Source organism: Haliaeetus leucocephalus, unplaced genomic scaffold (assembly GCF_000737465.1).
Source record: "Haliaeetus leucocephalus isolate CR32 unplaced genomic scaffold, Haliaeetus_leucocephalus-4.0 Scaffold678, whole genome shotgun sequence".
Lineage (NCBI taxonomy): Eukaryota > Metazoa > Chordata > Aves > Accipitriformes > Accipitridae > Haliaeetus > Haliaeetus leucocephalus.
In genome coordinates this window covers 2020169-2042635 of record NW_010973114.1, presented here as the reverse complement: position 1 = coordinate 2042635, position 22467 = coordinate 2020169, and the positions used below count along the sequence as shown (strand labels likewise).

The 22467-nt window shown below is 43.2% G+C and overlaps 1 protein-coding gene across 1 annotated transcript in view; it reads left to right on the top strand.

Annotated features, from left to right (window-relative positions):
• Positions 1–22467, top strand: part of MDGA2 (MAM domain containing glycosylphosphatidylinositol anchor 2) — a 244219-nt gene that overhangs the window by 220619 nt on the left and 1133 nt on the right. Inside the window, exons 11-15 of the mRNA XM_010579851.1 lie at positions 2917–2937; positions 8162–8317; positions 9433–9591; positions 16362–16492; positions 21779–21884. Coding sequence (XP_010578153.1) covers positions 2917–2937; positions 8162–8317; positions 9433–9591; positions 16362–16492; positions 21779–21884 — 573 coding nt within the window. The remainder of the gene's footprint in view (positions 1–2916; positions 2938–8161; positions 8318–9432; positions 9592–16361; positions 16493–21778; positions 21885–22467) is intronic.

Below are 22467 nucleotides of genomic sequence, written 5' to 3'. Positions count from 1 at the left end.
GTTGTAATTACCACAGTAACCAGTTTCCAGTGGTAAAAAATACAGCAGCTGAATATCTAGCATGCTTCTACTTACCTCTAGCTTTATGTTTTTTCGTGGTTAAGAAAGCTGGTTTGCAGCTATTTCTTTAAAGGAAGGACATAATGTTGCAGTCTCTGAAGGCCACCTCACTTGTAAGCTGAACAAGTGTCTGTGTTGGGAAGGATCTGTGGGAAATTTAACTGTCTTTGTATAATGCAGTTGCACCTAATAGAAGGGCAAGTATTAAGAAAAAACATGCAGCCCACATTTTTTCTGCTGTGACTTGCACAAATACAGATCACCAAAAAGTAAAATCATCCAACAAACTGAAATTCCAGCAGGTTTTATTCTCTGCTTGCTTAGGGAACAGCAGGAAGATTAAGGGATCATCCGTCTTGGCTCTAACCAAGCTCAAACGTTTCATGACACTTTGTTCTCCTCCCGAGATTCTCCACCAGCAAAACCTTCCTCCCAGCACGAGCCAGGGTCAGCTGAGCAGAGCAGTGATAACCCTCTGAGGTGCACAGGTTTTCCAGGCATTTCAAAGTCATCCTTGGGAATTTACTCCCTCAGTCATCCATTAATTTCCCTTTATGGCTGATTTAACTTACTACCTGTGTGTCATGCATGCAGCAATCTCATCTTTCTGCGGTGAGAGCTAGAGCCATTACAAGTTGTCTTACAACAGTGTGCTGTATTACTTAGAATAGTGAGATTTCTGGGCTTTTCGTTTGGTTGTGGTCTTTTTTTTTTTCCTAGTTTATGATGTTAGGTAAGTTCAGCCTAACTGCTTCAATTTGTTTTCTGCTTTTGTCAATCAGTGTGAACTGAAGCTAGTTTGGCAAGAAGCCTTTTTTGCTCTGCTGTGAACAATCTGAATAGCATGACTCAAGGTTACATGCTGATGATAGTTTCCATAAAAGCCCGTACGTTTAGTTACAAATCAAGCATCAGTAAATGCAGTTCCCAGCAATTTCAGCTAATTCCAAGTTCAATCACTCAAGGATTTCACAAAATGAATGTTTCTTGGAGAATGAAAGGTAATTTGTTGGTAAAAGCTATGAGGATATCTAATATAATGTAATGACTAAGTTTCTTAAGAAGATTGCACTGGGGCAAATCACTGTTCATTTGTTTCAGAGAAGGCAAGATAAAATGGCAGAGTTGCTAATTTAGAGCTGTTTTGAAAACTTCAGATTGAATCTAATCTACACAGAATCCGTGGCTGGGGTCACAAAGCAAGTGCTCATGTCTGTAAACATGGCATGGGAAGGGCAGCAAGAAAACATGGAACAACGCTTGTACGGAAGTCTGGCATTACCAGATGTACCCGTTATTTGGAGATAAAATTTTAAGTCAAACTTTCTGTTAATAACATGCAATTCCAGCTGTGAGTTTAGCATCCTTCTGTTTCTCACATGCATAAGGGCTTATAGCAGAAGGGCTCTGTTTCGTAAGTCACCCATCCTCAAATTTACCCTTCTGCAAACAGGTAGCACAGAACTGCAGACTAATTTCCCATTCAAAACCCATTTCCCACATTTAGCATTGTATAGGTAACTCTGGACCTAAACCTGGGTAGCCATTCCCATGGTTAAAATATCTGTAGTTGTTTGACTATCATTCTGTTTCAGCCTATTAAGGTATTAAGTAGATGAACTTCAGTATTAAAGAATTATGGATGTAGAGGTTTTTGTAATTTTGCCAGGGGTCTGTAAAATAAGAGTGCCAGTTTTATCAGGTTCCCCAAAGATTCCCAGTACCCAATAATCCTGTCGTGTCATGCGGGGCATTGCACAGACCCATAAAAGAACAGACAGAAATACTATTTTTCAGCAAAGTTATCTCGAGACTTCTCCGCAACGTTGGCAAAATTATTTTTGATGCCTCCCAAGGTGAGGGGTCAGCACGGGCTGCTCCTGCCGTGGGATGGGGAGTGGGCAGAGGTGGGATGCAGAGGGGTGGGATGCTGCACGGATGCTCGTCTGCCTCTGAGAGCACAGCCCCAGCACAGCAGCATCCAGGACCCAGCCGTGCCGCTGGGTCCCTGTCCTGGTCACTGAATGTGGCTTCTCCAGCAAGCACCAAGTGTGCTGACACTGCTGGCAGCTTTTTCAGACAACACATTTCACCTTCCTTTGTCATCTTCTTAAATTTCTTTAAAGTATATCCTCCCTAGAAAAGAGTTTATGTGCCAGAAGACTCTCATGTTTTATCTTGGTTGTGTCTCTTGGTCCAATGAGTTCAAACCTCTTCTCACAAACTTGCTGTGAGTATGTTTTCTGCTATTTAAAAGGAAAATTGGCATTTCTAAGAAGAATGCAAGTGCTGTCTGTTTCTTAAAGACTTGTATGTACACAGACATCTTAAACTGAAGAATAGTATTATTCATTGAGTAGAAGGGTAATTCATTATGTTAAGTATTCTTGAACAATGCTGAAAGGAAATTTTAAGTGATGAGCAAGGTCCAGTGCAGAACCTCTGCTTTTGATGAATTCATCCTTTCTGTAGTTTTTTGTTGGATTCCTGTACAAAGGCATCACCCTGGAGTTTTGCTTTGCAGCTGTCCCCATCCTTACAATATCTGTGCCAATAATCTAGGTTTGATGCTTAATTACAGCATCTTCTTCCCCAGGCTGCAGGTATTAGTGACGGAGCATAGACGTCGTGGATGGGAGAGGCTGTTGTTTCTCACTGAAATCATTGCCTTTGGATTGCCAGGGAGCCACAAAATTTGCTCAAAAAGGAAGTTAGAGTTTTGCTGGCTGTCTCGGTGTAGGAGCCATGATCAAGATCTTGAGGGGGAGGGAACAACAGGAAATTTAGGAAATTCTGAATACTGATGAATTAGAATTTTTTTCTTTGTGCTAATTTTATTTTTGCTCTGTCTTCCAGCTCCAGTAAATCCACATCTACGTAAGTATTTCTTTATCTTTCCAGCTTTTATGTGTATGAAGAGTTGTCCTTGCACCCGTTGTCCCTTACAGTTAAAAAGTAAATGATAAGTATTTCACTTTCAGTTACAGCCCATGGATTGCAGGGACCACCTTAGTTTTGTGCGCAAGCTGGGCTGGTGGCTGAAGGTGTCATTCCTCTTGTTCTGCCAAGGTGCTAAAGCAAGAATAGATGGAGAAAGGAAAAATTATATCTCCAGCTCATCTTTCTTTCCCTCTGCCCAAACAGTTCATTGAAAGGAAAATACTAATGTTCTGAAATAACGTCCATTTGTGGGCGTTGCAGCTCAGTGTGTATGGGTGATGCTGTGGTTTAGTCATGGGAGTAGCTAAATACTTGTAAAATAAATAGCTGAAAGTTGAAGTACTGTGTAGGAACAGTGTCTGCACCTCAACAGGTGTGGTAAAAATCTTGAAGAAGTCAGTTTATGAAATGTTCTGAATTCATTTATCCTTGCATAAGAGCTATATTTGCAGTTCTTGAGTTATTTTGATACTTCCCAGGGTAGTCAGAAACTCATCTGTAGCTTTAAAACCAAAAGAAGAATGTTGCAGTGCATACAGGAATCATGAACCTCATTTGCACAGAGAAATGTGGAGACCGAAAGTGTAACTAGGGTGTGAAAGTGTTTAGACAAATGCACAGGAGGCAGCTCCACAGGCATGATTGAAAATGCAAACTCTGACTGTGTATTCGCTAATGTGCTGGTGCTCGGGCGCGGGGGTGTTGCAGGGTAGAAAGGACTTCTCTTACAGTTTGTTCTTACGCTTCTCCATGGGCACTAAATCCCCAAAAATGTCGCAGACAGGAGACTGGGCTGGAGCTTTAGTATGTCCCAGTAAAACCTCTCTATTCCTAACAGTCCCCACATCTATCTACTTCATTATTTTCTTCCACGCCACAGTGAATGCACATTTTGCTGTTGCAACATATTCTGCCATTACTCTTGCTTTTAATAACGTAGGTGAAAAATATTCCTGTATAGGGAGCGGGATCCAGTCTGCCATTATTGCTGGTATAGTGCAGCCATAACCAGGCAGAAAAGCAGCGCTGGGCTGCGCGAGCAGCCTGTCTCTCCATCTCTCACACGATGGCTAAGCCTTTCTGTAAATTTTAAACTTCTTTGCGGAAGATCTTGTGCCATGCATTAATAATTAATCAGGGCTTAGTTCAAAGCTCACGGGACCTGAAGGAACCACTCCCATTGACTTAAATGAGCAGCAGATGAGACCCTTGCTAATTAATATATTAAATATATACTCTATGATGTTAAGAAAAAAATGCATTGCAGTCCCAAGTGCTTCACACTGTAGTCGTCTATTAATTTAATACCTGAAACTGCCTCATTTTCAAAATGTCTCTATAGCTCTAGTAAGCACGTGGCAGAGTGCAGGTGGCATCTGAACGGTCCTTGCCATAGGGAGTGTGTTAGCTCGAGGCAGGGAGGGCATCTCCGGCAACCTCTCCACCCTTCCCTTCATCTGCTTTCTTTGTCTGCCTCTCTCTGTACCGGTGACACTGGGAAAGTGCCCACCAGAACTAGCGGGTACCCAGTGTAACTTCTTTCAGATGACCAAAGAGTTGGTAAAATATTGGTTTGCTTTTTTTCCCCAAAGGCTTTTTGAGTGAAATCCTTTGAGAGGCAAGAAATGTTGGTCTGCATGTGGGTTCAAACCTGTAAGCTGGAGGAAGGAGATTCTGCCTCCCACAACAAACTCAATCTCATTATTATCCTTGCTTTCTACAAAACTTCTGTGTTTTTCTAAACCTGTTGGGCTTAATTCTGATTTTATTTACAACATTGTGAATGAAGAGTAAGAGCTGTATTCAGCTGGGACAAGATACCTGTATTGGAAACCAAAGTCACGTTCCTCTTGCTTCAATTCTGGAATAATCACATTGCATAAATCCTTCCTTTTTATGAAATTTCTGCAATACACAAGCGAGTAGCATAAAATGACTTAAACCCTGAGACGTAGCCTCAGATCTATGTTTCGTTTTGTAACATACAATATAAACCATTTAATGTAAACTCTAAGGATTTCATATCAATTAGTGCAACTGGATGTTACCCCTGAATAATGGAAAGGATTAGATGTTAGAGAGTCATATTCAACTTGAATTTTGTGGAAATAGATGACAAAAATTCATATTACAATGAAGAGTATTTTACCTTGAGAACACTTTCAGATTTTGCCCAAATTGGCAATGAAATTATTAATAACCTGAATCCACTGCCAGAGCTGGCGTGTGCTTTGACAAAAATTGACCACTGTCTTTAATGTTAATTAGCACCATTGTTAGTGCTTTCAGCAAACTGTAGTGGTCTCAGCAGTGTCATGATGAGCTGGAGCACCCATGGGTGCTTGGGGAAGGGCTGGCTGTTCCTCCTGCACTTGGTGTGCCCCAAGGTCAAGACCATCCAGATCTATTTAAATGCTCCTACTTCTTGCATAAGAAAAGTATTGAGCTAATCCTGGGGAACTATTTCCCATTTTTATTCTTCTGTCATTTTTTAAGAAGTGTTTAGTGCCAAGAATATTTAGCACTAACCCTTTCTGATGTATTCCAAATGGCAGAGTCCCACATGAAACCAGTGTGTTCCTATTAAAAGGCAAACTTTTACTTACCTTTTTTCATCTGGCCTGAATATATATATATTTTTTTTTTTTAACTTGAAGAAAAATCTTTTGTTCTGCTGATGTGGAATTTCTTAATGAAGCTCTGAGGGCATGGTGTGACATGCAAATGCAGCTTTTAAGGTACTGGAGGGGCAGTGTTAGAAACTGCTGAATGGCTGAAAATGCTTTGTGTTAATTCACTTTGCTGGAGGTCTGGATCTGGTAGTTAGAACTTTTCTCCTTTAGCTACTGTTTGGCCTTTAATTTCATGACACTGTGTAGAAGCAGCACCATTTTTGCTATAGGAAGGGCTTGCATAAATGGAGGTGGAAGCCAAATGCACAAAATATAGTGTAAACCAAGCGAATTTGGAGCTCAGGTCCTGTAAAAGGTATTCTTGGAAATGAGAGGCACAGAGAGGCATTTTGTTCAGAGTGCTTCATTCAAGTCCTTGTGTCTTTCAAGAGCTTTGTCAGGGTCTTTGCATTTTCTTTCTGGTCTGCGGGATAAAGACGGAGATGTAGGTCTGCGTCTATTCACATGCTTCTCCCTCGGAGGATTTTGGATGTAATCTGCCCATGTGTATTCCTTGTGGCCTTGTACTTTGATTTCCTCGTCTCTCAGGAAGAACCACCATCAGGCCTCTACTAATACTTCTTCTCTGCAACGCTCATGATGCTGCTCCTCCATTGAACGATTTTCTGTATTGCCACTTTTTCATCATTCAAAATTCAGGATTCAGAAGACCTGCTTCCAGAACCAAACCAAGTTGCAAGGTCCTGAAATTGGCTCCCCATCATGCCGATGGTTATCAGTCATGTTTGCGAGTTCAGGAACTGTGTTTAGGAAATTAACTCTCCTGGAGGACCTAATAAAGTTGATGGATTTCCTGAGAAATCAAGTCAACCTGCTTGAGGTGCTAATAGCCAAGGAAGTTTCTGTGGACTGCATTTTTGTGATAACCTGGTTTTATAGAATGGTGTTTTATGCTGACTGTTGGGGAGGGGGTACAGTTTGCATTGCTCTTTGGATGGGCAGGAGCAGAATGAGGAAGACTTGGAAATCACTCCTAATGCACCTTGTGGTTTGGAATGAATTTTTCAAGCCTGCTTCTTCAGCCTGCAGTGTTACCTGATTTTAAATAAGTTTCAGACCAGCATCCTTGCTTAGCAGTACATATCCAAGCTAAGCTCCAGGTCCCTCTGTCTTCACTGATTTACAGTGAAGCTCCAGTGGCTTAAGTGGATTTATAGTTCACCGAAACCCCAAACCTGCAAACATTTATATACCTTCTCAGTTTAACACAGATGAATAATCCCATGACGCCTGGTGTTAGAGTTCCTCATAACAATGAATATAAATTGCACCCCTATAAAGAAGGCCGTAGCTGACACAGTGTGCAGACAGCTGCATTCTCCCTAGAGAAGAGAGCTTTGCTTGTTTTCTCAGATAAATCAATTGGCTTTGCTGGAAGAGTAAACTCAGCAGGAACTGTTCATGTGCATAAAATTAAGCTTTTGCACATTTTACTAAATGGGGCCTTATTCTGTTCTGAGATGAAAACTGAACCTTGAAGTTTTGATTAATTTTGGTTCCTAAATGTCTGACAGTAGGACTTTCTCATCCCGTCATCACCCAGCAGGCAGGATCACTGGACTGGTGTGTCTCATGGACCTCTGTTTCACAAAGGAGAGGATCCCAGTAATCCTCTTTGGGGTTCTTGGCATTTTTATTCTTTAGACCTAAACTTTTACCACTTGACCTCAAGTACATAACAGAAATCTTAGTGAAAGTCTAGGAGGTGTCTTCAGGAGATGATACAGTCACCTGTCCTGCCCATATAGGTTCAGATAGAGCTAAACCTTCCTCCCAGGTATTTGTCTAATTGGTTATTATAATCCAGTGACTGGGACTCAATGCTCTTCCTGAGCAATCCATTCATGTGCTTCACTGTCCTGATTTTTAGAGATTGTCATGTCTACCCTAAAGCTCCTTTGCTGTCATTTTAGCCATTACTTCCCTTCCCATCCCTATTGAAAACCAAGAATAGTTTAGGAGATGTCACTTGGAGATAATGTTTTCATTTTGAAAAGTCCTCTTTTTTTTTTTTTTTTTTGCTGTCCTCTTTTCTCTAACGTTCTTACCCTAAACCAAAATAACCCATGTCTCACTTTTTTTCTCATAGTTCATGTTTTATGGACAAAGCTGCCCGTTTTTCTCAGCTTTTTAGAAATGTTAGCTGGGTAAGAAGAGACAGTGTCTCTAAGGGCAATTATATACATCTGAATATGTGAGAAGGAGGTATACAATAAGATTTGAATGTAATTTCAAGTAACACCAACACAGACTGATGACCGTGATTTCTTTTTCATTGAGGTTACTGCAAAAGAAAACATACACTAAAGGCTGAAAACTGACGTAAAATAAATGTATGTCTATTTTCCAGTGCTGTTAATAAGCATCATCCCACAATGTGTTTGCTATAATTGACAAGTATTTTGACAAAGTAGCATGGGATGAATAGTTTCAGCTGCTAAATTTCTGCTCATTTTCTGCGTTGGCAGGAGAGTTCCACTGTGGGTTTGAGGATGGTAACATTTGCCTTTTCACTCAAGACGACACGGACAATTTCGACTGGACAAAACAAAGCACTGCCACTAGAGACACAAAATACACCCCGAACACGGGGCCAAACGCGGATCGGACTGGCTCCAAGGAAGGTAAGCCCCAGCAGTGTGCCTGGTCCCCCAGCACTGGGAGCTCTGCTGCTCCCTTGGGATGAAGGACCTGTCCAGGACAGCCAATTCAGCCAGCTACATCGTTTTTCCTGATCATACCAAGAATAACCATACTTCAAGGACTTCTAAAAGAAATTGCCAATGCTGAGATGTGTGGCTGGTCCCGAAGCACAACCCACTAATGGTGCCATTAACCATCTTGTATTGTTTCTATTGTGCCATTTTCAAAGCGATTGCTTTCACGTTATAGTCTAGTGGGGAAATATTCTGGCACATCTTGAAATATTCTTCTGTTTTATGTCATTTAAATTCTAACTTGGACTCTCTCAGACTGTCACAATGAGATTTTTTTTGCCCCATTTTTACTTTGGGTGTTGCTAAAATGTGTAATTTTCAATCTGCTACCCCAGTTAACAGAAGCGTGCCATCTTGACTGTAGTGTATATTTGCATTTGAAAAGTCAGACGTATTGTGCTGAATTTATCAAGTACTGCAGTAACTCATGCTATTTTATTGTATGCCCCCTGCTTGCACTACCAAAGGGGAAAAAAATCATACTGCATTGTATTTGCTTAGTTGGATTAAGTCAATACTGTCTCTGTTGCTGGCACAGTCCAGGATCAGAACAAAATAATATTGTTTTCTTTAATGAAAGTGAGCTTTCAAACATGTGATTGACATGGCCAGTTGAGAATGTTCCTTGAAAGGTTTCCATCAAGATATTTTCCTTTTATTTTAAAAGTTGTCCTCGCTCACTGCTTATAGGAACAAATTGCAACCTTGAGACCAAAGTCTGAACCCCATCATAAAGATTTTTTTCTTTTCTTGTGCATATACAATGTTACATTTATTTGAAGTTGTTTATGAGTACTGACCTGCTAGCCCTGATTTTACTCTTGGTAGAAAACATGTCTTTGAAGCAATTGTGGAAAGGACTTGGGCTTAATGTAGAAGAAATATGTCCCAGAAACCATGGTGATGTCAGATGAATATGAAAAATTAATCAAGATTCTTGATAGCCCTGGTGTCTTCCTGCATGCATATGAGTTGGACTTTGAAGACTGCAACCTAATGATTTCCATTTGGACTTCCCCTAGGTTTCTACATGTACATTGAGACATCACGCCCCAGGCTGGAAGGAGAAAAGGCCAGACTTGTTAGTCCTGTTTTCAGTGTTGCTCCAAAAAATCCTTACGGAGCTACGAACACAGCCTATTGTTTTAGCTTCTACTATCACATGTATGGACAGCACATAGGTGAGAGAAAGCCACTGACCTTGTCTTTTCACTTTGGGAGAAATAGCAGGAGAAATGTCCACTCACATGAAACGAAAGCACGGGACGACTGCCAACACCTGCAAGGGCCAGTTGCAACCAAAGCTGGCAAGAGAGGTGCCTGATAGCCCCTAATTGCTGTAAAACTGTGTTTTCCACTAATCAGCATGCTAGCAGGAGCCACTCTTACAGCTGGGAAGTGGTTTGTGCACGCATGAGGTTTTGAGCAGGGAACTTTAGAGCATGAGAACAGAAAAGGTGATATTTGCAAGGACTTTGCTTGATACTAAACAGTGTTTTGAGTCCCTCCTCACTAATTCAGGATCAAGCAATTAGCAGGAGCACTCCTCATGTGCTGGCAGCTGGAGTGGCACAGCCTGTGTGTGATGCAGCAGCATACGGTTCCTTTGTAAAAGTCATGAACAATTCACTCACAAGCTGTGGGAGTATATATTTTCAAGGTGTATCTGTAAGTCTATTTCTAGTCATAGCTCTTTCAACACACACGTTTAATTTCTTTGCATAGTATGAAAAAAAGGTGTGGGAAAATATAACAGTATAAACGATAGAGAGCCGATTTTTATAAATCCTGTAAATCCCTGTGGGGTGCTTGGTGCTAACCAGTGTGTCAAGACGCTTTTCCAGTGCCAAGCTGATCTGACTTGATATATTTTTATATATATTTCAAGGGCAAGCACATCCTCACAGTACATGCTGGTGGTTGCTTCGGGAAACCTTCACCTGCCTCCAGGCAGAGGTCAGGTTTTAAATAGAGCAGACAAGTTCACTTAGTTTTTGGTTAGTTGTCTCTGCACTGCTGAGTATGTGAATGCAGACTCAGGTCTAAATTCTCCTGGATCTACATTGCAGCAGGAGCTTGGCTGTTTATTGGAAGGAAGCGATTGAGCCATGCCATGCTTAGTGAAAAAAATATAGACTGCCCTATATGGTCATATACCAGCCTATTTCTGGTATGTGACAGTGAAGAGCAAAGTTACAAACATAAAGGGTCAAAGAGTTTTTCTGGAATACCTTAAGGTTAGGATAAAGTATAAGAAAAACAGCCACTGAGGCTGACGTCTGTTCACAAAACAGTGACGTCTCATAGGTGCAATTTTGGTTTTTTTCCTGGGCTACCTTTTCAGCAAGTGCCCGTGTCCTTAGCTTCTTCTGCTGAAATCACCCTTTCCTGTTTATGTGTAATTTCTTGAATCGACATGTATACTGCTGGCTCATGAAGGAGCTGACCCACAAGTGAAGATGGTGACAGTGATGATTAGTGATCACAGTTACATAGGATTTGTTCATGGCAATGTGGACACCTAGTTGTCGAAAACCAAAATTGCTCAATACCAGTTTTGTTCCTTAATGTTAAAAAATATGGTTACCATCATTTTAGCTGGTGTTCAAAATTATCTACTTTTGGATAGCTTTGTACAAAATTACATATTATTCTGTCTTTAAAGAGCAGACTGACAGAAAAATAGTAAATTAATAGCATCAGCCATGGGTCTGAACACACACTTATACATGTCTACTATATTCAAAATTTTAAATCCTGATAATGACAAAATGTTATGAAACACATGAGAATGCAACAGGCATACAAGAAATAAATTATGAAAGCAGCAAATATATACCATTTCATTATCTGGATGTGAACTGTCACTGTGAAATTGTTCACATGAGGATAATGAAGAGAAAAGAATGAGTGGTGAAATTCTAAGACTTCAATGATTCAAGCCCATGATTATTGTATGAATAGTTGTATTGATGAGGTAACTACTTGAATGAGGTTTTAAAGGTTTGTGATCTTAGAAATTACTTTGGGTTAGGAAAGGGTTTATTATAACACAATGATTTGCCCAGTTTAATCAAACCTTATCATAGAATCGTTTAGGTTGGAAAAGAACTTTATCATCATCAAGTCCAAGCATTAACCTAACACTGCCAAGTCCACCACTAAACCGTGTCCCTAAGTGCCATGTCTACACGACTTTTAAACACCTCCAGGGATGGTGACTCCACCACTTCCCTGGGCAGCCTGTTCCAATGCCTGGCAACCCTTCTGGTGAAGAAATTTTTCCTAATATCCAATCTAAACTTCCCCTGGCACAACTTTCCTTTTGCCCTACCACTTGTTACTTGGGAGAAGAGACCGACCCCCACCTCACTACAACCTCCGTTCAGGTAGTTGTGGAGAGCGATAAGGTCTCCCCTCAGCCTCCTTTTGTGTTTCAGATGATGCACCTTTGTGGTAAGGAGGCAGGTCGAGGGAAAGGATCCTGCCCCTCTGCTCAGCACTGGTGAGACACAGCTGGGGTGCTGGGTCCAGTGCTGGGCCCTCCAGTACGGGAGAGACATGGGCTTACTGGAGAGAGCATGTCTCACATGAGGACAGGCTGAGAGCTGGGACTGCTCAGCCTGGAGAAGAGAAGACTCGGGGGGATCTCATCAATGTATGTGAATACCTGCAGGGAGAACGTAAAGAAGGTGGAGCTCAGAGATGCTGAGGGACAGGACAAGAGGCAATGTGCACAAATTGAAATAGAGGCAATTCTTTTAAATGTAAGAAAAACCTTTTTTTTTTTAACTGTGAAGTCGGTCAAGCACTGGCACAGGTTGCACAGAGAGGTTGTGGAGTCTCTGTCCTTGGAGACATCCAAAATCCGATTACACATAGTCCTGGGCAACCTGCTCTGATCTACCACACTTTGAGCAGGGGTTTGGATGGGACGATCTCCAGAGGCGCCTCACAACCTCAAGGATTCTGTGGGAAATATTTAATTGGTAATATTTTTTTTTTTCAGGAGAGTTAGATTTTATTAAGGATTAATCCCCTGTGGATAATTCTAAATCTTACTGCTAAAACAGATGGACTGTTTTATCACAAGCTGTTAGAAGCCTTGACCCTTCACCGCTGTTCTGGAATTTGCAGCCAACATATAGAAGGTGCTTCTCATCCCTATTTGGGAATGAGCGCTGCCAGTCGGGGCAGCTATCGGCTATAATATGCACTGCCGGCTCACTGATTTCTTCACAACAGCAGGATAGGAGCTGCTACCTGAGACTTCGTATATGATCTCTGTGCTGTAGGATCTTTCCCTGGAATAACTGTGAGCTGCTGATTCTTGAGCTGAATTAATTGAAAACTGGAAGTGTCTCTCAGGGGAATTTGGCTTAAATAAATTCCAGCCTTTTCCTTCCTTGGACCTGGGGACAGCATGTTCAGAGAAGATGCAAGGGCATTAACCTTTGAGTTTTCATCCAAAATGCTGTAGCTTTGTTCAGCAGACTTTGGTGCATTTCCACTGGATTGCTTTATTCTCCATAGTTATAAGTATCCATAAGATTTCCAAGCAGTATTAGGGTTATTATTCCCATGTCTCAGGGACAAAGTACTTTGTTTCCAAAACAGTTTCAGTGCTCATCACAATGTTTCTCCGTTTCCGACAAGGTTTTGAAGGATCTCTAATAAAATGGAATATCATCCTGGAATGATGCTCTGTTGCTGGTGTGGACTGGTCTTGGAGGCTTAGGGGAAAAGCTACTTCATCCTCCATTCTTAAAAACGAGTGACCCCAGTGACATCAATTTGAGAATATGCCTGTTGCACTACATTGAAAAAAAACAGCCTACCAGTTTATCCAGCTCAGCTTCTGTGCCTGCTGTTCAGGTCTTTGGTGTCTCTGGAGGAGAGTCTGAAAATTTCTGTAGTGATAAGGAGAGGTACTTGGGAGTCTTTGCAGAGAGCAGAGCACAGATCTGAGATTAGCACTCACGCTACAGCACAGCTCTGACGAGATAAACAAGGACCTACATCCCATGCCATGGCAGTTAGATTCAGGAAGATAAAGTGTTTCTTTACCTGAAATAGATGGCTCTTACTTACAAGTCAGGCTGTAATTCCTGACAGATCACATAGAGCTAACTCTGAGAGTGCTGGCTGCCAGAGAAACTGCACGTGCTTTGCTCCACATCCTTCAAAAGGAGAAGGTAGATTATCCCTAAAGCGTAAGAGAAATAGAAGTTCCCATTACTTGATTTGCAGCACACAATAAGCCATTGTTGGGGAGAAGAAAATGAAGAGTCACTGTCCTTGTCGTGTCTCTATGTTGAGACAGAAAGAGGTTGTAGTTCTATTACAGCTGTCACCATCTTCTAAAACAATCTGTATTTCCAATTTTTCCATCTACACCCCAAAAAGGGGCATTTCTAATTCATGCTCCAAGAACAATTTTTGTTGTCATTAGAGAGCCATCACAAAACAAAAAGTGGAAGCAGAACATGCTGTCAGAGCACACTGTGAAACCTGCTTGTGTTGGCGCAGTGATGAGCGCCCAGAATGCCACCCCAGTGCTGCAGCTGGCGACGTCTCCGAAGCACCCTGCACTCTCTTGGCAGGGCGCTGTCAGAAAGTAAACTTTATTCCTTAATTCACAGTTGTTACTCCTGCCTGTTGTTTTTGTCTCCTACTCAAGAGTCACTTCATTACCCATTTGTCTAGAGTTTGGAATAGTTTGAAATCTTTAGATGAATTCTTGCTGGACACACCTCAGCGTGAACCCTATAGCCAACCCATCCTCTCCCACAGCATCAGCTTTGCAAAGGTCATGTAATTTTTCCAAAACCTTACTGGCAGCATTTCAAGGATCAGCATCTGTTGCAGATGTCATTAGTTAAGTTTTCAGCGACGTTTTAGTCAGGTGTGTGTGCATGTCTAGCGATGGGGGTCAGGCAGGTACATCCACACTAACCAACGTGCTGGGCAACGACTGAGCATATCTGGCAGAGTCATGGCTATTTTGTATTTTAAGTAAGACTGCTATCATTCCGCTATTAATTTGAAGAAATTGTGTGACACAGAGAGGCTGAGTATGCTATGAACAAACTTAAATCTCTAACCTCAGCACTGGTGGAATTACATGCTTTTCATACCTGAATTATTCAGTTATTCCAAACAGCCCTGCAGCATGGGCTGTATCAGCCTGCACAAACAGGTGAAACAATTAGCCAGCAATTAATCCCTTGCTTGATATGAGCATTGCTTTTTGTCTTTTAGAAAAATAACATTACATAGGACTCTATTTTATAACTTTAGGTAGTCTTGTCTAAGACCCTGCCTTTTTCAGACCGTAGACTCAGCACGGTTGTTGAAAAAAGTCTTGGAGAGAAGCAGATGGGAAGGAAGGGAGAACTGTTGTAGCTGAACAGCACAAACCTTGCCCAGGAGCTGCCGTTGCTGTTGTTTGGAATAGGGCTGAGGCTGAGCAGCCGCTTGCTGTGAGCAGCCCCGCACAGCCCTGCGACGTGTTGCTGGGCTGGGCTGCAGGGCTGCTCCAGGGAACCCTCCTGAGCATCTCCCTTCTTGCAAGCCCTTTCTGTTTCAGGTCTTTTTGTTTTACCCAGTAGGGCGCATGTAGGAAGAGACAGAATGTCCTCGTTAGAAGCCGTGTTTCCTTTGTGCTGCTTCTGCACCCTCCCCTGCATTTGAAAAATAAAATGCTGCAGTGGGAGGCAGGTGGGAGACACGGTGCCGCCCAGTCGTGCCAGCAAGCATCGCTTCCCCCACCTCCTTCAAAGAAGATGTATGGCCTCATTCTGGGCACCCTGGTGAAATAGCCGTGATGAGAATATTTGCTGCTCCATTACACGTCTAGCCTTATGTTTTTCAAGGCACTGAGTTTTGCTGTTGCTAGAAATAAGAACTTTTTATTAGCAGGAGCTGAGTCACTGTGCAGCTGCCTCAGATCTGAGAGGTTTCATTGCAAATATAATTTGTATGAGCTTCCCAGCTGCCATGCCTAACACCCTAAAAAAACAGTAGTCTTATGTGAACTTGACTGTCTGAACTTTCTTGAATGAAGGCAAATGCAATGATTTACATAGTACAAAGAGACCACTGCCCCACACATCTGCAGATAACAGTGGTGGGCAAGAAGGACCAAAATCTCCAAACTATGTGAATTACTGAACCCTGATAAACGAAGTCGATGCATTTGTTGTCTCTTGGTGCACCAGGACAGTCTGGTTTCTGTTCATGGTCTGAGGCAGTGAGGTTAACCAGAGAGAAGGGCTGCCGAATGCAGACGATCTGTTACCTGTTGCAAATAATGCCTGTGCTGGAACCAGTAACATAATGGTCAGCACTGGGGAAAGACCTGGGTCTCTGGGTTTTTTCTCCATAGTGAGAGACTCTGCTGAGGTTATTTTAACTCAGAGGATTATGTTGTCCTTCCAAAGTACTCCTTAGCAGGAGCAAGGGCATCACATCTATCTGTGAGATAGATTTGCCAGGCTCTATGGCACTCCATTAGTTAAACGATGTACAGAGTAAACAAGAAGTGGGACAGCCTTTATAAGCAAAAGCTAAGCATAAAGCAACCAAGTCGCTTATTCATCCTTCGGTAAGGAGGTTATAAATGCCTCGTTTGCAGAAAAGCACCGAAAACTCCTTTTTGCCCATCTCACCCTGGGAAGCCTCGTGTCCTTCCTGAGTGGCAGCGAGCAATGGGTGCTCCCCGCACCCTCCATTTCCCTCTGCTGAGAATTCACATTGCCAGTTCGCAGTGTGCCCAAGTTGAAAAGTTTTTGAATTTATGACAAGCAACTCTCCACGTCCACTCGGACCTAGCAGAGGCCCGTGCAAAATGGGAAGGGGGGGGTGAGCAGGGGACTGCTGCTGTGCGCAGCCCAGCATCTCTCCTCCATCAGAGAGCCTAACCAATTCCAGTTCTCCACCTCTTTTCTAGGAAGTTTGAACGTTTACCTGCGGTTGAAAGGTCAGACCGCGATAGAGAACCCGTTGTGGTCTTCAAGTGGAAATAAGGGACAGCACTGGAACCAAGCCCGCGTTAATATAAACCCCCCAACTTCATTTCAGGTAATGGCTTGTGCATCGCACACCAGGAACGGGAGTATTTGGTTTTCGGAGGGGGGGCCTGTGTACGCTGACCCTTTCCTTCTGACACAGGATTTCACAGCTTCACTTCAGCTCTGAAAGCTGCTTTATGGACAGATAATTGCCTTCCTTGCTTTAAATAGGTGAGCACCATAGAGCTTAATAATGCACATTTTAGTGGCAGAACAGCAGCTATTTGCTTGAAAACAGAATGTCTTTCAGTTTTCAGAAGATGCTGGTAGCCAATATAAAACGTATTTTTATTTCAGATTAGCAACTGGAATACAAAACTACTTCCTGCAAAAAAAATATTTAGGGTCCACGGTACAGTGCCAGTGTTAGAGGTCTCTTGAAATACATGCATTTTCTGCAGAAAAAGGAATGATCTCTGAGTCTTTGCTGAAAGGTACCAAAGCAGCAGTGTGGCCTGCGCAGAGCTCCTGGTACGGCAGAGCCGCACGCCTCATTCACTAGGCGCATGCAAGTTATGACAGGTTTTCACACATTTCATTTTTGGTTTGACAGTGAGATGCTGATAGACTATTATGGGCAGTTCTCATTCACGCTCTCAGCTGTTTGTAACTGGAACAGACCCAAAAAGGCAGCTGCCGCCAGCAAGCCCTCGTGTGTTTGAGGCTGGGAGTATCGTCATGGAAGACAGGAGTCACAAGCTGTGCCCCGCGGTGCAATGTTCTCCAGGCTCCTCTGTCCCCTCTCTGTCACCTCCAGGTCCCCTGGGGGAGATAATGGCTTTTGGGGAAAAGAGTCATTCAGTGCAAGTCAGAACTGCTATCTTAAACATGCAGCTTGGGATTCGCTTTATGGGTAGTTACTGATTCTGACCCTTTCTTCTTATTTCCATGCGTGAGAGGCAGTGACAGAAGAGAAATTATATGACGTACCTGATCGCATAAGCATTGCGCGGGGGGAGATTAGAGGAAAACTTCTGAAGGAGAGGGATATGTGAAGTATAACATTACATGATGTTTGAGTGGAACAAAGTGGCAGAATTGGGCAGAGAAGAGAGGTACGAGTGTTAAAGTACCCTCAGAGCGTGGGGGCCGAGTACGAGGGAGCTGATCAGAGCGGGTGAGCCTTGCATTGGTGAAGTCAGGATAAATCCAAGAAGTGTGAACAGTGAAGGAGAGAAAAACCATTTAGTGTCCAAACGTAAGAAATGGACTGGTAAAGGGAGAGAAGAGACGGCTGGGAAAGCTGAAACCAAAGTGATCGCAGGTTTGTCTGAGAGGGATTCCTGAGACCCGGGACGGGCTCTAGCAGAAGTAGGGGAAGGACGAGGACATCAGCTCCGGGCAGGGAGATGCAAAGGAGATGGCACTAGCAATGCAGAGGAGAGGAGGAGGGTGACGGGGTACAAACCTGGGGTCACCTCATCAGCGCAGAAAGAAGGCATGGCTTTGGGTGGAAGGGCAGGCTGGGGTGTTCGCCTTGCAGGGGACCATCTGGGGTGATGCTCTGGCAGAGCACCCAGAGCCACGGCCAGCAGCTCCTGGTGCCCTGGTTGCTGCTTTCACCGAGGACTCTGAGCATCAGCCCTTGCACAGGGCCCTGTTGCTTTCGGAAAAGTTACAGGGGTCTCTTCTGCTACTGGTGCACCCAGTCGCATTGCTTTAAAACCGTATTCGCTGGTGCCACAAGCTGGTGCACAAAATGGAAGCTCCTCTGCTTGGCTATTTTTCACCTTTTACATTGTTGCGTTTAAAGGCTTCAACATAAAATGAATGTAAAGCCGTGAAGCTCTGCACAAATATAACAAATAAATGTCAGAGTGGTTGGAACCTTAAATTACTTTTTTAGCAGCTCTTGCATCAAGCAAACTTTATTTTCCATTTAGGAGTCTAAGCAGGAAAGAATATAAACCTCCCAGTTAAATTTAAGGAGAGTGAACTGAAGTGAATCTTTGCAGTAAAACAGTACACTGACACAGAAATTAAAACTTTTTATAGGTTAATTTGTATGGGTAAAAGTGCAGCCCAGATTTGTTTTATACCTTCCCAGTCCCTGTGATATATAACAAAGATTCTGTCATGAAGAACTGAGAGGACTACAGTGCTTTGAATCAGAAAAAGTATTGCATAAAAGCTATGTCAGTAAGATAGTCACTTATTAAGTATTTTTAAAGAATAAACACAGGGAAAAAAAAGGAGAGCACGTGGAAGTGATACATTGCACACTGGTATCTAGGAAGGTGTCAGTTCTAGTTCAGATTTGAGCAGGACCACTGCCATCGCCTTCAGTTACAATTTCTTCGACACCTTCTTGTGTCAAAGATGTTTTTGGCAAAAAGAGAAAAAGAGGGCCTGATCTGCCCTTAAGTAAATGACCCTGCTGGAGCACTGGGATTTTCAGCCCCTTACGGGGAGCGTGAGGGTCTTACACCCTTATCATCACTCTGGCTGGCGGGGGACATTCACGAGGCTCCTCTCTACTTCTTATCAGGAGACTGGCCAGGAAGGTAAAATCTGTCTGAAATCCTCTTGAAGAAGCACAAGCTGAATCCCCCGGAGACACTTGGGATAACTCTGGAGGCACCGTAGGGGCTTATTTCCATTTCCCCTGTTTAAGAGAGCAGAGTGGCCTTTGCTGCGTGCATAAGCCCCTCTGTTCCTCAGCTAAATGCGGTATTTTTGACAACAGTTTTGTAAAGTCACAGACATGCAGATAATAGGTTTTGTGGGATACTGATAGGGGATTCTGATCATCTGGCACCTCCTGCAAATAGCTGTGAACTGCAGGCTGGATTGTGCTCCGTGCCTTGCCAACACTCATCTGCGGTGATTTGTTCTGAGCATGTGGCCAAGCTGGCTAATAGCAACCCGTCTCTGAGGCCCATAAAATGCACTGCCAAATGCAGATTTTAATTAAATGCTGGCCGTTGTATTTGTATAGAGTCCTTTTGTCTGGAAACAGTGTTTTTCATTATCAGGAAAGATTTGACTTTAAAATCCATTGACTGGTTATATGCCTGCTGCCAAGGAGCAGGAAGGCAAGCTGTACATTGGGGGAGAAGAGAAGACACTTTCCTCTGGAGCTGAATACTTCCCATCATCAGAGGTAGAGTCAAAAAATTGTCAGAGGGATAATTACTTGAGACACTGTTTTCAGACAACAGGGTAAATTATGGAAAAACTTACCGTTTTCCCAATTACAGTTCCCTGTTGCATTAATATCCACCTTGTTATAGTAATTAACCTACAGCATCGCACTTCAGTAAAATACTGATGGAGTCTCCTGCTCCAAACGCACAGCTTTCACGTTTATTTAGTGCTCCCAGCACAGACCTTGCCGCCTGGCTTAGGATACAATAGGCAGGCTGTAAATACACGCCTTATATTGCCAGCTTACCGCTGCAGGGTCAGGCACCTACTGGGGATGCTCAGCTTAGCAAAGGATGGGATGTGTCTGTGGCCAAGGTTGAGGGATGTGCCCTCCGTGGAAAAGCAGAGCCGAGAATTGCGTGTGCAATGCGACGTCTGGCGGCACCGTGCACCGTCGTGATACGGCCCTTGGGTGATGCTCGTTCAGCTGGACTCGCTACTGAACCCCTGTGATTTACAGGGTCATCTTCCCCTGCCCTGAGTGTTTACTCATCATTTATAATGAAAGGTATTCATTTCAAATGAGCAGCTCTGGTTGAACTGCATTAATGAGCAAAGAAATGTCAGAAGCTGCCAAAAGAAGAGGCTCGGATCTGTGTCCTGCTGAAATCAATGACAACAGAGAGAGCCCATCTGAGTGCCCCAGACATCTCTCTGATGCAGTTTGATCATTATGAAGTGTAATTTAAGTATTTTGCTCCAGATGGAATTAATATTTTTTTTCAAATTGACTCTACCCCTAACAGTTAATGTCTCCATTAGTGCCACAGCACACCCTTATAAAATTCATTGAATTTCATGCATATATTGTTGCAGATTAAAGTTAAAAAACTTGTCATCTACGTTAACCAAAAATATTTCAAAGGACCGAGGAGGGGAAAAAAAGGGAAAGGAGAGATAACTGTTCAAATGGTGCTGCTTGGGAAATACATTCCTTACATAATTCCTTCATCTCTTTAGAAAGGCTTTGAAGTTTTCTACTGAATAAATTTCTCGTAACACAGAATAAGTCCACTCTTCTGCAAAGCTAATTAAGCAGCACTATGGCAGGACAGCATCACATCGGGTTTGGGGAACGAGAGCGGATAACTTTGTTTCTTTAGTACAATAGTAATCCATAGCTAATAACAAACATTACAGCAAATAATATTACTGACCTTGCAACAAGCCACCCATCTCCATACAGGCACCGTTTGCTTTCCCAGCTGTAGCGGTTGGGGTTTCAGACTAGGAATATTTGACAGAAAGTGATTAATAGGACCTTGAAATCACAGGCATCCGTTTAGCAGAGGTTAAAGCCTTAAACAGGAATAAAATCTCTACCCTGACCCTCTCTGTGATAAAATACATCACAATGTCCTCTGGTAAATATAAAACCATTCCTAGAAAGGATCAACGCTTCTAGACATGATGATGAGCCACTATAAGGGACAGGAGAGAAGCGGGGCTGTCGCTGTCGTCAGTTCCTGCCACGGCAGGAGATCTGGGAGGTTAAAATCCACCGAGGTGATCGCAGGAGATCACCGTGGGACCTCAGGGGATCTGAATCAAAGGCAGTCCCTTCCTGACCCCTTGAGATAAATATAGCTTTGCGTTACGGGTGAAGGGACACCAACCTGGCTCCTGAGAGGTTTCTCCCAAGCTTTCACAGGCCAGGGGAAGGTGGCAGGGGGGCAGCTCCTGTCCTCCTCCTACCTGCAGGAGATGCTGTTCTTCAAGCTGTGCCTCTGCCATTCGCTTCAGGTGGCCTGAGTTTCTGGGAGAAACACCCCAAATCTCTTTAAAACTTTTCCTCCGCTTAATCCTGCTCTTTGGTTCAGGAATATCACACTTACATAAGTACACACATTACAGTTAGCATAGTGGCAAAGCTGACCTCGAGACACCAGGTAGACAACTAGGCAGACAACTAGCAGCTCTGATATTTTTTAGCTTGTTCTGAAGATTAAAAGCCTCCACGCTCACACATCCTCTGTGTTCACCTTACAAGTACGTGTGAACTCAGTTACAGTTTTTTGCACCATAGAAAGTGTTTGTAAATTATTCCAAGTCCATCGACGTAGTTTAATGCCATGCAAAATGCAGCTGAACGTTTTCCATTTGTCACCCTCTGATCTGCTGCTGCTTTTTTTTTTTTTTTTTTTTGCAGCTCATATTTGAAGGGATCCGAGGTCCTGGCATCGAAGGTGATATTGCTATTGATGATGTATCAATTGTGGAAGGAGAGTGTATGAAATCAGACCAACCGGCCAACAGTAAGTGGCTCTTCCACACGTGGGAGAGAGCAAATTCCTTCTTGTGGTTATAAATTTGAGACACCTTCTAAAATGGATTTTCTCCAGGAGAACAATATATTGTTCAGTTCAGTTGGAGAGGCTTGAAGTGAAACATTTTCCTTGGAAGCAAGCTCTGGAGTCAAAATGTCTTTGTTCAGATACGAAAATGCTGGTTTAGCAGAGATGCAAGTGAAGGGCTGATGGGCATTAGGTGGAGGCGAGAGCAGTGGGCTGCACTCCATGGTGGAGCTGGGCTGGGCAGCCTGTGGTTCAAGATGGGCAGAAAGTTAAAGCAACATTACAAAAAACGTTGAGGGGGTCCAAACAACATGAAATTAATGAATATCGATGTTGTGATTCCCTGTGGACCCTGTTTCATCCCTCCACCCCCATGCGTGCAATACAATGCAGACCTTCACTACGCAGCCAGGTGGTTTTTTTATCCCGACGTCTCCTGCCTCACTCAGTTGGCGAGTGCCCTTCTCGTCCCCTCGTTGTAGGAGGTGACCTTGCAGAGTGCTTTCCCTAGCAGAGACCAGGGGAGGTTGGTAGCACGCAGTGG